The following is a 16,389-nucleotide window of genomic DNA, read 5'->3' on the forward strand; positions in this document are numbered from 1 at the left end:
AACTCGAGCTACAAATGTGTTACGGCTTGGGTAACTTCACGAATGCAATACAGTTCTGAATGAGTATGAATTAATGTTTGGTTCAACATTTCCAAGGGATAAAATGCTATGTAATTACACATGTGTATAAAACGGCTTATTTAGTTCGTTTTTATCCTGTAGAAGGAAGCTGAGGCATTCACGAGTCCTGCGCCAAAGTGTATGGAAATGGTTAGTCATTAGAGAAAGTGCATGAATTTCCGATTTTGCCGGAGGAATATAGTGTACTGGAATTATTCGTGACTATTTCCAACGTACTAGGAGCAAGGATAAATAATATATTCATTTTGTGTGTACCGTACAATATGTGGTGGAAAGGAGGACGGATTAATTCATTAAACCCACGCGCACATACTCGTGTTGCAACGAGAACTTAAATGCACTCGGCTTCAGAAAATAACGTTTAACTTAAAAATTGGAATTTTCAAGATCAATTAACCTAAAATGAATGCTGTTATTTAAAGGTGATGCAATGCATGACGTCGGGTCTTTCCTTGGCAAGCTGAACAACTCTTCAAGAAATTCTATGTAAATTATTTAGGCTACTGCTCTTATTACAGTATATACATGACGCTTCTCCTCTCATGACTGAATTTCGCTCATTCTGGGTTCAATAAATATAATTTTAATCTAATCACTGAAACATTTAGGCTACTTCCCAACATTTTAACGGAAAACCAGGGGTGCCCAACAATGGCGGATTCGTTTCAGGATTTTATGCCAATTTCTGATAATAATGATTTAATTAGCTCAATCATATCTTGAACTGACATTTGTATAAGTGCTACCCTAAAGTTTTTACTGTGCTCAAGTACAGGAGTGAAACAGTGTAGTTTATGGAGCTGTCAGAAAACTAAAAATGATGTAATTGGTTGGAACCAAAATCAGCGCACAGGCCAGCCCTCTAGGGCAAGAGTTGTGCATTCCTCCAATAGAGCATTGTTAGTCCGGGCGTTTTGCTTCTCGATGAGCTCCAGGTACGAAAAAAATCTCTCATTTAGCATATATGTTTCTGTGATGTATACACACAGTTGGTGGTGCAAGGAATGACAGATGCTCATACTTCTTTACATTGTTTATGTATACTGGCACGTGCATGTATCTAACATATAATGGCAGACATCCAAAATGTACGACTAGATCAAGGGCATAATATACGCACAGACCAGACAACTCAAGACCACACAGTCTCGTTAACATAGCGTTAGCTCCCTCAGTATCCCACTGTGTGGTATAGGTGATATTTCTCTCCTGCTGTGCAGTCTGCAGTTGCCAATATTGAGGATCCCAGAGTCGCAATACAGCGTTAATGGATAGGTGAATAAGATGGCCAGTCCTTCACAAGTCTTTCCCTGCTAGAGCAGTCGGACTACTGCTACTGGCTACCTGGGACACGTAATAGCCAGGTTGCATCCAAGATTTCTTCCCAATCGGCATTTAAAAAAAAAAATCACTTTCTTGTGCCAGGTTCAGTCTTGCTCCACTTTTCATATTTCCTGTAAAGCATATCAGTGTTATATATATAAAACGGAACTGAGCTGAAGAAAGGCTTTTGCCTTGTTCTTTTAATTTTCTATGACACATTATCTCCCTCCCTCTCCACCTTCATAAGAAATGACTGTCATGCATAGTGTAATTATTTTACAAACAATGTTTGAGAAGATAAAACCATATACATGAATTTAAATCACATTCAAGAACGGTGTCATCTGCTGCCTATAACCAAGAGATATTCATACGGGACATGGGTGGCTGATTTTAAGTTGGACAGGGTTCCTGAGGCCATTTCTGCATACACAGGCCAGAGCCCCACAGGATATATGTAATCGCTGAAAGATTCATATGCTTCTCCATTTGATCCTAGTAGTAAAGAGAATCGAGAAGAAAATAGTCTTGCAGCTGAGAGCATCTGAGAAGATTATTATTGTTGTTGTTGATGTTGTTTTAGAATAATATTAGTAGTAGTAGTAGTAGTAGTAGTAGTGTTATTATTAGCAATAATGATAATAATAATATTTTAAAACATTATAGCCAATACCTTATTTTTTAAGCCATTATATTTAGTTAAATTATGCAATCATTGCCTGAAAATACAGTACAAAAAAATGATGGTTTCAGTATATTCCCGTGGCTTCACATTCAGGGATTATAAGTATCTTCAGGCTTGTCCATCAGTGGATTGCCATTGCCGCATGCTTCCATTGGATGATGTGTAACCATGGCTATCGTCAGCTGTCATATACGAGTGGACCCAGACTTTCAGTCTGGAGCTGAAGGACCCTGAAGGATCCAGATCTGTCCCCATAGGCCTGCTGCAGATTTATCTCCCAATATGCATCCATTTTAATGTCACACATTTTGGAAATTCATTCAGATCATATTTCGGTCTTTATTCTTAAAAAAAAAAAAAAACAGCAAACATAAATGTGTTTCACCGTTTCACATATTCACAACAAATTATGCCCAGTAAAATTATGCAATATACAAAATATTCTATTTCCATACTAAGTGTATTTATTATCGATGATGTGCGTATGTCTATTTTCAGCTGATGCAACAACTTTAAAATCATGTGAAGCAATCAAAGTTAGGACACATTTAAGGAATGTTACTAACGATTACATGCAAAGCTGTAATAATTAGTGAAACAAATATAATCACGTTTCTTTGCGTTAATTATAATTGATTATTGATGTTGATTGTTTTCACCTAGTGCATATATATATATATATATATATATATATATATATATATATATATGGCAGTTCCACACGCATTCTCAGATGAAGTTTTGGACCAAAAATTGGAGGTTTGGCAAGACTGTGTGACCGAGCATTTCTTGGTATTATAACACAACGAATTAAATCAATTGTGTTCAGTATTAGATCAAATTATGAGCATGCTAAAAAATTTACAGTTTAGTCATTCTGTCGATGCCCCCATCCAGACAGCACAGTGGTTTTTACAGCAATGGAGAAGTCTTTCATGGAAGGGAGAGCTCCGCTGTCTCGTTACGGTGTATCTTGAAGTGCTGGGCAGACGTCCAAGGTGAGACGTATGCCAAACATATACGTATGTGTTCTAGAGATGTGCGTTGCCACCTGCGTATCAGAGAGTGAAACAAATAAAGTTGAGTGTCTTCAACTTAAAGTCCATTTAGCAGATGCTTTTAGCCAGAGTGACTGACAAAAGTGCATTTCATGTGGTAAGCAAACATGTCAGAATAACATTGGTAAAAATAAGCCATTTGAGAAAATGCCTGACAAGTTTCATGCTATATAGGCAGGACGGAGTCCTAGGAGATGCCAGTAGTGATGCAGTGCATCGTGCATACCGATCCTCTCTATGTCACTGTGTAGAAATGCCTCTACAGGTAGGTTGCAAATCAGGATCCAGAGATGCCCCGCTCAGATAAGGTAGAGAGGAAGGTTTTGTGGTTCAAGATGTCAAATGCAGTGGACAGACCTAGGAGAGTGAGAAAAGAGGAGAGGAAAGCAGCTCTGGCAATTTTAAGGGCTTCAGTGAAAGTAGGGAGTCGTAGTTGACTGAGCAGCCTCAAAGCCAGACTATTTTAGATCTATGAGACCATTCTGAAAGTGCGAAATGGGACATTGAACAGAGTTTGGAGTTTTGGATGGAAATGGGACAATGGTACAGATCAGTACAGCTGGACAGGGTGTAAATCTGTTCATCTTGAAATGCGAGTTGCTTCATTGTGTGTAGAATGGAAAAAATACAAACGGAAAAAAAATACATAGCGGAAGATTACTCTCAGAAAATACACTATAGTTTATAAATTATGAACTATGAGAAATCCTCTAGCAATGATACATTCATCATTGCAATCACGTTTCTGGCACCCGTATGTACAGTAATGTGGAAACATGGGACTTTTTTGTTGTTGCATTAGTCATGTTTAAATGTGTTTATCATCTCATGCTTCATTGATAAATATTCTCATTTATAAATGTTCTATATGATAATGCCGAAAAATAAATGCTGACAAAATCTGGATTCCACTATAGTACCTTTTTAGTGCTATGATTTTGCACCTTTCAATCAGTTCAGGCATTGGAAACAAGATGTGTGTGGACTCCCAGACTAATCAGAGACTTGAGAATTTCAATTTCTGGAGAGCCAGTGTGTGTGTGCCCTTAGTGACTTGGCTAAAATATTTAATGAGCTGTATATGCCAATGGCAGGTCAAGCAGACCCTTCAGGAGCAGCTCTTCAGGACTGGGGTTCGATGGCCGTGTTAAAACAGTACCTTAGAAAAAGTATTATGCTGAAAGCACACTATATCCAAATTGATTTAAATAACAACTCTCAATGGTCTTGTAATGTTATTATTTACCACAAATTATGCGGTAAATAATAACATTAAGGTATATGTACAACATGTTTCCAGAATGCTTCCAGAAAAACACAATGGCTAAGTAACCTGATTACAAATTACATGGAGGTAATTTTAGTTAGCTAGCATTTTTGAGTCTGTCAGATCCTAACCCTAACTTCTGGCTGGCATCATTTATAAGCAGTTAATTCTCTGAAAAAAGGCATTTGGATGCACAGTTCACTGAATTGAGAGGTATGATTTTTATTTACGATTTTGGGTGAACTATCACTTTAAAAACAAGGTACCTGTATCCCACTAATGATTCACATCAATGAGTAGGACCAATGCTAACTTAAGTCTCTATCATTGCTTTTTGCCAAAGACTAGCAGAGGTGCTAGCCTAATGTAACAGGTTCGATTCCCAGGTAGGACACCCTTGTTGTACCCTTGAGCAAGGTACTTAACCTGCATTGCTTCAATATGTATTCAGCTATATAAATTGATGCAATGTCAATACTATGCAAAAAGTTGTGTAAGTCGATCTGAATAAGAGCATCTGCTAAATGCCTGTAATGTAATGTAATCTCATGGACCGCCTGAGACCTGGGGCAGGTGCATTGGCTTCTGAGCGCTCGGTAGCTATCCATGGTGCTGAACTTCCCTATGCTGTTCATCACCTTCCATATGCCCACACCTACTGCCACACCTAGTTTTCAGTGCAGTAAATGAATAATTTATAAAGAGATAAAATATCACCTAATTACATTATTTAAATGGCCAATGTCTGAGACAATTGCTTGCATCATGTCTTATAATTTGATGTAATCTAAGCTTGCCATTTGCATAAAGCCTGGATATCAATGTGTCAAGTGTTTGTGTGGGATGACTTTTTCCACGTATGCTAACTTATTCTACTGACAGAGCTCAATTTCCAATTTACATTGAGTAATTTGGCAGACACTAGTATAAGCAGCTTGAAAAAGTGCATTTTAAGTGGGATTGCTTCATTATTTATTTATTTATTTATTTATTTATTATTTTTTGGTGTGCATGTTTTCAATTGGCCCAGACAGTTCAGGGTGCAATTTAGCATATTCTGGATATTTAAGATATTTTAATGACCTGCTGCTGGCTTTACAATAGCAAGGACAAGGCATTGAATTATGGTCTACAACAATTAAATAGGTCTTTCCTTGTACCTTTTACATTTCAAACTAGTAACCAACCAAGCTGTATGGCATTAATACCAGTTGATGATAGATTCCACAATTTTAAATGAGGTTAAGAAGTAAAACTACAAAGGCTGTAGTTTCATACTGGTCCAGACCCCTTTCATACTGCCTCGCTTCCATGCACCTGGTATTTCTCAAGATTTTAGAGAATGTATAAACGTACCTCTTATAAATAATCGTTCTTTGAGTTCTTTGAGTAATCTTGTATTGTATTGCCATTGGAGCCTGCTTCTTTATGTCTCAAGTTTGTGCTTTTTTTTTTTTTTGTATCCTAAAAAAGTTTTAGAGACTGAAGTGAATCAATAGGCTCATAATTATGGAGAAAGTTTGGACACATGGCCACTATTTTGGAGATAATGCAAGACAAAGCAAGCTATAGCAAGTCAAACCTGCATTGTCTTAAGTTTAAGAACTTAAACACAACTTTAATTGTGTAAGAGATGGGTTGGAAGAAAACCAGTGCACATAAAAGTCTGCCAGGACCGAGTTTGACAGCCACTGGGCGAGACAACTAGTTAAAAAACACAAATTTACAGTATATTACTCGAGTGTTCTTGCCTACTTCAGTGACTTAACATCACTTTCTGTCACTCCAAGGAGATTCAATCAGCGAGAAGACTGCATTATTGAATTCCCTCAGCTTGCTTTACACATTAGCTGCAGTCAGTGCAAAGTGTCTGAATGCCCACTTCCATTGATTTGTGCAGGGTTAATTATGAGCTGTAAGTCTCCCCCACAGATTTCACTTGGTACAAAAGCACAGGCCTGGCTGGTAGGTTTCTCAGCTTGGATCTTGGAGGTTGGTTTAAGCATGTCATCTCAACTACCCTTCAGGCCCCTAGGATATATCACACCCCAAACTGCTGCCTGGGACGTGCTTTCCTATTGGCTGTCTACACCACAAACAGTGGGTGATCTGCATGCATATGTTTTACAGCAGGAGATTCAAAGTTGACCCTGCATCTGTACACAGCCTACACACCAAGGTGATTGCATCAGGTCATTGAGTCAAGTGCTTTTCTTCCTCCCCTTTGTGCCAAAACTGAAAAATTGAGTTTTGTCGCAAAACCTAACTTTTTTTTTTTTTAATGAAAGAATTGACTCCTATCAGAATAAAGGAAGCTTCCAGTTAGAGGGCAAAAGAGTCAGGCATTCCTGTACTCCATTAAGTCTTATTATAAATGTTTTATCAAAACTTTTTTTAATTTTAACATGTACGCTACAAGGTTTTTAGCCTTCACCTATAATTTTCTTCTTTAGCTCTTGCACAGAGCTTCCTTTCCACAGTCTCGCACTCAAACTGACACAGATAAAAAGTGACATTAGCTGCATGCCTCCCGACCCAACACCAGCACCAAGATCGACTGTTTCTTTAGCATTTCTTGAATTTGAGCCCGCCACAGTTAAATGTTGTTCATAAAACATCGTCTTTTTTATTTCACTGTTTACTCATCTTTTTTTCTGCCACTCCTACAACTCCAACATGTCTGCTTCCCAAAGGTTCACCTGTAGAAGCATAAACCAGTGATGAACAAGGGTCTGGTCTTGAGCCTGATGTCAGAGAAGGCAAATGCCATCACAAATCTGCTTTTACTCTATAGAAATTACTATTCTCTTTGGAATACAAATATATTTCAAGAGTTACAATGCATTAATAGTCAAGGTATTACTGGTATTCACCTGTCGTCTCCTTAAATTCTAGAAGATTCTGTCTTTACTTTCACCCTCCTCTAAAGCATCCCACTTTTTTGCTTCTTTTTACCTTGTTTCTGAAAAGCAGATGTTACATTATATATATGCAGTGACATCATTGCATAAAGTGTGTTAATAACAGACAATACATCGGCCTGCTTGAAACATCTCATGTTTTTACTTACCTGATCCATTCTAATTCCCTTGTGTCCATATATTTTTGCGAGACTAGATTGCAAAGCAGGAAGCTCGGTGCATTGATTGTCTGGCAGGGTACTCCGGTGCTGGTGCTGGTAGTCCTGCTGTGGTGGTTCCAGAACTTTCTCATCCGAGTGCTCAGGATCATTAACACACTCCTCCCTTCTCTTGGATTCCTCAGTAAGTACTATCTTCCCCTGGGACTTTTTCTGCTGGATGGCAGATTCTCGCAGCACTGAAGCTTGTTTCTGAGAGGGATGTTTGGGTATGATATCATATCTTAAGTGATACTAAAATTGTTATATTTCCCTCATTTAGCAGATGTTGTTATCCAGAGGTGCAAAGCAAAGAACAAGCCTTCAATATGTGCACAACAGTAGAAATAACTACAGAATAAGACAGTTAAAACTTATAGCCAGCAAAACTGAAAAAAGTTTTACAATTTGTCCTGTTAGCATAATAATCAGCTATTCAATGATAATGAACTATATTGTCAACATATTCAGTACTAAACCACGTGTGCTAGTGCTAATAAAGTAATAAGGAATAATAGTAATAGTTGCAGACAAGTGCAAAGACGTTTGCTGTTTAGTTGTTACCTGGTCCACCTTACACGCCTTGTGTCCATGTGAGCTTGAGGTGTCAGTGTATGGATCAGGGTGCTTCATGCGCGGTCTCGCCGGCAGTAGTCGCTGGTGTTCCCTTGGCTTGGCATCTTCAAGCTGCACCTCATTCCTCATCTCAGATTCCACCACAACTTTCTGCTTCTGGGTGCATGGCTTGTCCATTGAAGCCTGGTTATGAGATGGATACTTGTGTTTTAAGCAGTTTTCTGCTCCCAGCAACTGAAGGTAGTGTATTCAACTGATCAAAACATCATTATTTGCCTTAATTCATTGACACCTGAGCAACCTAAGTAAATCTTCAATAGGTGGTCTCAAGACCAGAAATAACTACAATAAAAAGCAGTTAAGAGTTGTCTATCCAGCCAAAGCGCAAAAATAGGTTTTTAATCAACCATACTGTTAGAAACCACACTTAGCATAATCAGCTATGAGCTATCCTCATCTCATATTCTATATTAAACCACATGTTAAAGGTCCAGGAAACTGAAATCTGTGAATTCTTAACTGATGTGCTTTAATACATTCACAAATAGCTCAGAACTATTTGTGAATGCAAAAATGTATTAAAGCACATCAGTGCTTTAATACATTTTTGTATCGGCCAAAATTGGCCAAGCCGGGTGGGGTTAACTGAGTGTGAGTTACATAACAAAACCTCTTAAGCCTAGTGAAATCCTTCCAACATGTAATATGTAAATGATGCTCTAGCCACTGTTTTGAACGGGCAAGACAAGCTAAGCTGAAAATGCCTAAGCATTACCCAGTGCAGGGGTACAGGTCACAATAATTAATAGTGCTTATTAGTATTTATTAATAGTGTTATTATAATTTAATGGTTGGTTAAAAATCTGAAAGGAATATTAAAGAAGACAATCAATTGTCACTTCTGGGGAATATAACCATAATTTGAATCCAGTTTCCCAGACCTTTGAAGATTCTGAAGTATTATGAATGTGTCCAGACAAGTGTAATGATTTTTGATGCCTAGCTGGGTCTCTTACCTGATCAGCTCTGCATGGGTCGTGTCCAGATGAGCTTGCTGTGTCAGGGAGTGGCTCTAGGTGCTTCATGCATGGTTTCGCTGGGTGTCCGCATTGACATTCTCTTGGCTTAAGATCTTCAGGGAGCATCACCATCACCACCCCAGAACCCATCATGATTTTCTCCTGTTTCTTGGCACATATCTTCTCCATTGAAGCTTGTTTCTGAGAGGAATTTATATTGATATTGTGATTATAGCTGCAACAACACTAATCTCAACAAAAATGTACATACTGTGAGTATATACTATACATTTACTTTACTATCCATTTTAGACATTTAGCAAATGTTCTTGTTTGTTTCTATTCCTCTTTTTAAATGTCTGTACACAATATTACTGACATAAAAACATGTGCAGTTAGAAATAACAACCTGAGACAATATTAATTGGCCTTTTCCACATGACCAACACCTACCCCCTCCCACCCCAGTTGGAAACAATAAAACCCCTCACGTTTTACTAGAATTATTCAATTACCTTCCTGTCCCTCTGCTCTTGGGCTTCTTTCAGGTACTTCTCCCTCTTATGTTCATGCCGGTACTGCTTCTCAAACATCACCAGTCTCGCACGATCCTCCTCCTTGATCTTCTCCATGTCCTGGAAGCAGCACAGCAGTAGAACTTTATTTCAGATGAAAACCAAACTAGGAATGCTCAGCACAAATGTCTACCACACACATTTCTCAGCATGGTTCAGATCTCCTTACCAGTGCTCTGTAGAGACACTCCTTGCTTTGCCCACAGTCCTCCTCTACCTTAGCCCGTCTCTGGGGCTGGCTTGGCAAATCTTTTTCCAGAAAAGCCTCCATTTCAACAAGGCTTAATTTCCCTGGGATGAGGCCCTTGTCCTGAAGCTCAATTAATTTCCTCAGCTTGCCACTCTGAAAATATAAGAAGCATATTGTGGCTGACTGATAAGTTTTATGTTGCTGTAATATGATGTTGTATAGAGATGGTCAGCAACAACATCTGATTTGTGAACTGCAAATTTTTCATCACCTGTTTATCATGGTAAGTTTTGTCTGCAACGGCCTTGAGGCGTTCAAGGTACTCCTCATAAGTATTGTACTCCTTCAAAGTGCATATCACCTGGAAACAAATATCAGAATTGACATAAAACAATGGTCATAGTCTGGTGTAAGGTTTAGGGTTAAGAAAGCCAGTAAAATAATGGTTTGAGTGCCAAAACGAACATGATAGGTTCACTGCCTGTTTTGACACCAGCATTCAAAAGTATCCAGACCATACCCAGAGACAAAATGGCTTAAATGCATAAACATCTCAGCATTATTTTCTTCTTTACCTCGTTGTCTGCTGTAATGAAGTTGCCCTTCTTCAGCCTGTCATTCAGGTCCCTCCTGTGATAGTAATCGCGGAGGTGTGGGTCATGCAGGCTGTTGTAGTCGGGCTTCATATTCGGTACTGGATCTTTGTTGAGGAAGTCAGTGGGAGGCTTGTACAGCTATGGGAACAAAAATGGAATGATGTAATTTTAAAGTAAATAACACCTATTGAACACATTTTAAGAAAGGTGCCTGCCTCCAACTCTGCAAATTAAACCTTGTCATGCATCCTTATCTTAACCTTTATGTGCAAAAGGGGAAGCTGTTCCACTTCAGCTTTTGTGCTGTGATGCTTTGTGAATACAACCTGTATCACAGTATCCCGGGACAATTTTCATAAACAGCGATCGAAAAGATCATGAAATCAGATACAATTGTTATTAAAGGTCTGCAATAAATGACAAAATCAAAGACTTCCTCTTGTGTCCATGTCAAATGTTTCACAATATTTGCTATTCCTGAACATCCTAAAATGAGCACATCGGATGAGCATGAGGAAAAACTGCACTTTTGGTGGGAAAGTACAGGCGTAACATCTTTCAGATACTTACCATCTCGCCAAGTTTTGACCTCGACAACGTCAGCTGAGCCCCTGGAATTATTGGAAGCTTCCCAGGACGCATCTTAGTCTCGTGAAGCGGGGCTGAAGACCTGTGCGGTGACTGCACCGGGCTTATAGGAGGGAATAACGATTCCATCCCGTATCCCGCAGCAGAATGGTAGTGACCATTCGCTAAAGAGTGTCACAAACATCCATATTTTATAACACGATATTGATTACGTCACAGTAACCTTGATGCGATCCATTATGACCTAATAGAAGACGCTAGTTCAGGGCCGTTCTTTGATGCTGATTGGTCAACGCATCGTTCCAACGGTGTTATAATTTTATTATTTTTGCTAATCTTATAATCCGCTATATAGTCATACCTATGACGCGACACATCTGTTCACCTTAGGCATCTTTAAGAGAATGAAGGCTTGACAGTAGCTGACGTTATTGGCCCGACAACTTTTAGTTAGGTGGGCTACATTCGAGAAAACCCGCTATACAAAACAATACGGTGCAACAAATCAGCATTTACTTCGTAAACTATTGGTGTATCGTTTATGTAAAAAATAAAAAAACAAACGCACATGCCATTGCATATTTACCGTGTTGGCTACGTAGCCTAAATGACAACATCCAGATTAATAGCTATGCCTTATGCGAAAATTGTCTCAAAAAGAATATACACACTCAACGGTCACTTTATTAGGTACACCTGTCCGTAACGTAGGCTATATGCAAACAGACAACTCATGGGACACCATAACTTCTGCTCTTCATTTGAATTTTGAGCCTGATATAAACATCATTACATTTTTAAAAATAATTCTTAACACCTGTTTTCTCTTGTCCGCACATACGATAATGCATGCACTTATTGTACACGTGCATAAATCTGAGTTTAAGAGTAACAGTAGCCCTAGAGGTGAGTGACAAATACTCAGAGGCCACTAATGTAAAAATCTAGGACTGACAGAACTAGTTAAGCCAATTAGCAAAAATACAAAATGTTTACAAAGCAGAAAGTTGTAATATTAAAAATATTAATTACAAACAATGTAACAAGATAGAAGTAGTGCAATTGATAGAAGTGTAATTAATTGTGGTCAAAGTAGTCAAGCCATTGGTAGTAAAAGTGCTGGAGGGGTGAGGTATGATTTGAAGAGGTGATGTGCTACTGATTGTCTCACTGTGGGGCCAGGGGTGCATTAGGATCCACACATTCTGATATTACTTTTTTGAATGACCCATTTTGTGACATGCAACAAGTGAACATAACTGATGCTCTGCAAGGGGGATAGATTAGCAACAAAACAGAACTGAACAGTCCTCCTCTCTTCTTCACATGGAGCATTGCATAGGGAGATTCCTGTCTAGCTGGAAGCTTGCATTTTACATCCTTGGAGGTAGGGAGGGAGGGAGGAAAGAGAATTTAATTTAATTTCATAAATTGGAGCCAAACAAACTAAATAAGGATATCCCGTTCCATTTGCCCAATACAGGTTTCCTTGATTGCTCTATTCACCCATCCTTTCCTCGCATCTTTACCTTGCCTTCTCTGATGGGAAAAGAAGCAAGGAAAGGATGCAAGGAAGTAAAGCGATTAGGTGATTGGAAAGAGCCCCTGATGTAAATGGAGAAGAGGACACTGGTCAGAAGTTTGTTCTGCTTCAGCTCTTAATTGTCTAGTGCAGGGTTGGCCAACCCAGTTCCTGGAGAGCTGCAGGGTCTGCTGGCTTTTGTTTTTACTCGGCACTTAATTGATCAATTAAAGCAGTTGATTACACAGTTAACTCACCTCACCTGGTTTATTTTGTCTAAGTGGTTGTTGTATTTAAGGTGAAAACAAAAACCCGCAGACCCTGCGGCTCCCCAGGACCGGGATTGGCCACCCCTAGTCTAAGTGTAGGGCCGCCAAACCCTGTTTCTGGAGATCTAATTGTCCTGTAGGTTTTCAATCCAACCTTGACAAAACTCACCTCATTCAACAGCATCTCATTGAGCTGCTAATTAGTAGAATCAGGTCTGCCAAATTAGGGTTGAAATGAAATCCTACCAGAACAAGGTTGGGCAGCCCTGGTCTAGTTGAACATATTTGAACATATACAAAATTACTTGGAATACCTACCATAGGAATTTAATAATGACATTTACAAATTACAGTGATTTCCTTTCAGCAGAAACTTTAGGCCTTAGAAAAAAGGTGTGCAGGCTCTTTAGCCAATCAATGACTTAAATTAAGCACTTAAGTGCAGGAACAAATCAGATACCAGCAGGTGCAGCAGCCCTCCATGATTTGAATTTGAGATCAGTGAGGTTGTTTGTGTTTTAAACAGCTGCACGTGGCAGTAGTGTTTGGGCATCTCTGGACTTTAATTGTACCATCTGTATGAATGGTACTAATACATGTTTCAGGCTTTCCAGTCTGTTAGCTGCTTGGATTATTAGTGGGCTGTGCAGATATAGTATGATGATTGTGGCTCTTGGTTTTTATTTGGGGTGAGTTTTGTGTCCTTCCTCCATTGTCAGGGCTCTAAAACCATAGTTGGGTTGACTTTCATGGGAACTGTTTGTTGAGAGGGTTCCAGCTTGCTATGATTTAGTTGTGTTGTAATCTTTAAAAAATATCTTCGCTTTAGTGTATGCTTGAACCTGGTCTGCTCACTGCTGAAGGCTGTAAGGCAGAGGTGTACAACAAGGGCAGATCTGTTTCAGAATCTTGTGCCAATTTGAATTCCATGCTCTTACAATTGTATCAATTAAATTATGTATAGCTTTTGCAATGACCTTCTTGCCAGCAGTTGGGGAGGTGTCTGTAAGACTAACGCCAGGGCACGTTTGAACTGCAACTCGACCATGTCTTACACATGTCGCCATATTATCTTGATCTGACATTTTCTATAAGCACCAGCTACAGCCACAGACTGCAAGTGTTCACTCCTGTACTGTGCTCAGGTACAGGAGTGAACCAGTGTAGTTTATAGAGCTGTCAGAAGTAAAGCTGAGGCAAATGGTTGGTGAAAACGAAAACCAGCATGCAGACTCCCCCATCAGAACTGGAGTTTAGCACCTCTACTGCAAGGGTTCCTTTTAGAAATGGAAATAGGGCAACTGTTGGCAGGCAAGCAAAAGATTAAATCATTGTGGCAAAAATTAGTGTTAAAATGGGATTGGTTTAAAGTGACTTGTGCAGGGTATAAATTTAATTTGAAAGTTTGAGATGTCCTCAACCCTGATCCTGGAGTACCCCTATGAATGCTGATTTTGTTTGAAATCCTAAAATACTAGTTTAATCTTTTAAATACAAATTTTATTTTTTTAACAATGCAGGTTTGTTTCATTACTATTTTCTTTTGTCTTATGTATTCATTCATGTTGTATCGGTGGTCAAATTCACTAATCTGTGCTGTACGTCTATCAATTCATACAATTCGCAAAATGCAACCCTTTTCAAGGGGAATCATTTGCCAAATCCCATTACAGAATCTTTGAATTACTTGTCTGGGAACAGATCCCAATAAAAGTGCTTTAATATGGCATATGGATATTTAATATCCATTTCATACAATGTGACTACGGGGGGTTACACCTTGTCTGATTTTAAAATGATCAACTTCATGATTTAGGAATGAAATTAAACTTGGAATGAAAACTCTTGCACATGGGTACTCAAAGACCAGGATTGAGAGAGGCTGGCCTAAGGCCTTTAAGCTGTTCTCTTTGTGGCAAATTCTAAACCAGTTTAATTTTAATCTAGCCCCCACTCTCTGTATCACTCCTTCAGAAAGGCTATATTCTAGCCTTTACAGTTTGCCAATAAAAATCTTTACAGCTTCAGTGGTGTATGAACAGTTTATAATAGAAATTGTTTTTTCAGTTTAAGAACATACTGACCAAACTACGTTACCCAGGTGAAATGTAATTTGGCTGTGGTACCACGTGTACAAAAGGCCATGCATATAGTTTGAAATTCTATTTGGCATAAATGCCTATCTCCATGTAAACTGTTGGTGCTGATACAAAGACATTGGGAGTGTTATAATCGATTACTTTCCTTTATCACGCAGGGTGTCTTTGCTTTGCCTGGTGTCACCTGTAAGTTGCAGTGCTGCTTTGAAAGGTAACCCATTAACTCCTGAAGTTTGAATGCTTGAGATGCATGTGCTGTCTTCATCTAATTGGAAATGTCAATTTGAAGTGATTGAAGGAATCTTTGGTCTTCGAGAAACATATGGTTGACCAGAATTTGAAGTTTTAATGTAGCAGGTGCTAGGTTTCTCAACTTTTTTTTTTTTTTTTCTTCCTCCCCTTTTATCCCCAATTCAGGGCTTCTCAACAGCCACAAGAATGAAGAATCTACAGATGTGCACATCAGCTCTAACTCCAATGCAGACAAGCCTGCCCAGGTTTCAGGCTCCCCTGATCCCAGTCAATTGGCTCTGCCCAGAGAGAATTCCCCTTTGAGCAAGATCTCTCTTCCTCTGTCCCCTCCCACTAAAGCTTTTGCTCTACCACAACCGCTGCCCCAACGGCAAGTATTCCCACTGCTTAAAGTCTTGGCACCCCCACCCCCTGAGGCGTTTGCTCTACCAAGAAGTCCAGTACCCCAACGTCAGGTATTCTCTCTCCCTAAAGTCTTAGTACCCCCGCCCCCTGAGGCGTTTGCTCTACCAAGACGTCCAGTACGCCAACGTCAGGTATTCTCTCTCCCTAAAGTCTTAGTACCCCCGCCCCCTGAGGCGTTTGCTCTACCAAGACGTCCAGTACGCCAACGTCAGGTATTCTCTCTCCCTAAAGTCTTAGTACCCCCGCCCCCTGAGGCGTTTGCTCTACCAAGACGTCCAGTACGCCAACGTCAGGTATTCTCTCTCCCTAAAGTCTTAGTACCCCCGCCCCCTGAAGCATTTGCTTTGCCCAGAAACCCAGTGCCCTTAAGACCGATAGTCCCACTGCCAAAAGTCTTGGTGCCACCCCATCCTGCTGCAAAGTTTTTGCAGACCCATCCACTTCCAGTGCAGTCGTCCGGAACTCCTGAGACTTAGGTAATGCCCACCCCCTAAACAACACTAACCTCACAGGCTGTATGAACTATTCTAACTGCACTAACCTGTGGAGCAGTGTGTACTATTCTACAGTAACTGCACTAACCTGAGGGGCAGTGTATGTTCTAACAGCTCTAATCTGAGGGGCAAGGTGTATTGTATAAGATTTATTTGTCCTTTGTTTCAAGGGTTGGCATATCTGGAGGCCAGTGTGCAGCTAGTCCTTACTGATGACATGCTGTGACTTGCAATAAATAACCATATTTGTAGTCTTATTTGTCATTGACTTT

General features: G+C 39.6%; 1 protein-coding gene and 2 long non-coding RNA genes across 3 annotated transcripts; 1 reads left to right on the forward strand and 2 right to left on the reverse strand.

The window, feature by feature from the left end:
* Positions 1-1,484: 1,484 nt before the first annotated feature.
* LOC135259646 (uncharacterized) lies at positions 1,485-6,707 on the reverse strand. Its single transcript, XR_010331346.1, has 3 exons — positions 3,374-6,707; positions 2,955-3,140; positions 1,485-2,433 (listed from the first exon to the last, which is right to left on the reverse strand). It is a non-coding gene; the product is annotated as an uncharacterized LOC135259646 (long non-coding RNA).
* A 10-nt stretch (positions 6,708-6,717) lies between these two features.
* LOC135259645 (uncharacterized) lies at positions 6,718-11,532 on the reverse strand. The gene is made up of 10 exons (XM_064344237.1): positions 11,059-11,532; positions 10,468-10,626; positions 10,164-10,253; positions 9,872-10,045; positions 9,643-9,762; positions 9,125-9,328; positions 8,097-8,291; positions 7,485-7,745; positions 7,288-7,376; positions 6,718-7,113 (listed from the first exon to the last, which is right to left on the reverse strand). Exons 1-9 carry the CDS (start codon positions 11,203-11,205, stop codon positions 7,338-7,340), a joined length of 1,389 nt encoding a protein of 462 aa, XP_064200307.1. The 5' UTR covers positions 11,206-11,532; the 3' UTR covers positions 6,718-7,113; positions 7,288-7,337.
* A 1,796-nt stretch (positions 11,533-13,328) lies between these two features.
* Positions 13,329-16,368, forward strand: LOC135259649 (uncharacterized). The gene is made up of 3 exons (XR_010331347.1): positions 13,329-13,556; positions 15,125-15,177; positions 15,384-16,368. It is a non-coding gene; the product is annotated as an uncharacterized LOC135259649 (long non-coding RNA).
* The last annotated feature ends 21 nt before the right edge of the window (positions 16,369-16,389 follow it).

Source organism: Anguilla rostrata, chromosome 7 (assembly GCF_018555375.3).
Source record: "Anguilla rostrata isolate EN2019 chromosome 7, ASM1855537v3, whole genome shotgun sequence".
NCBI lineage: Eukaryota > Metazoa > Chordata > Actinopteri > Anguilliformes > Anguillidae > Anguilla > Anguilla rostrata.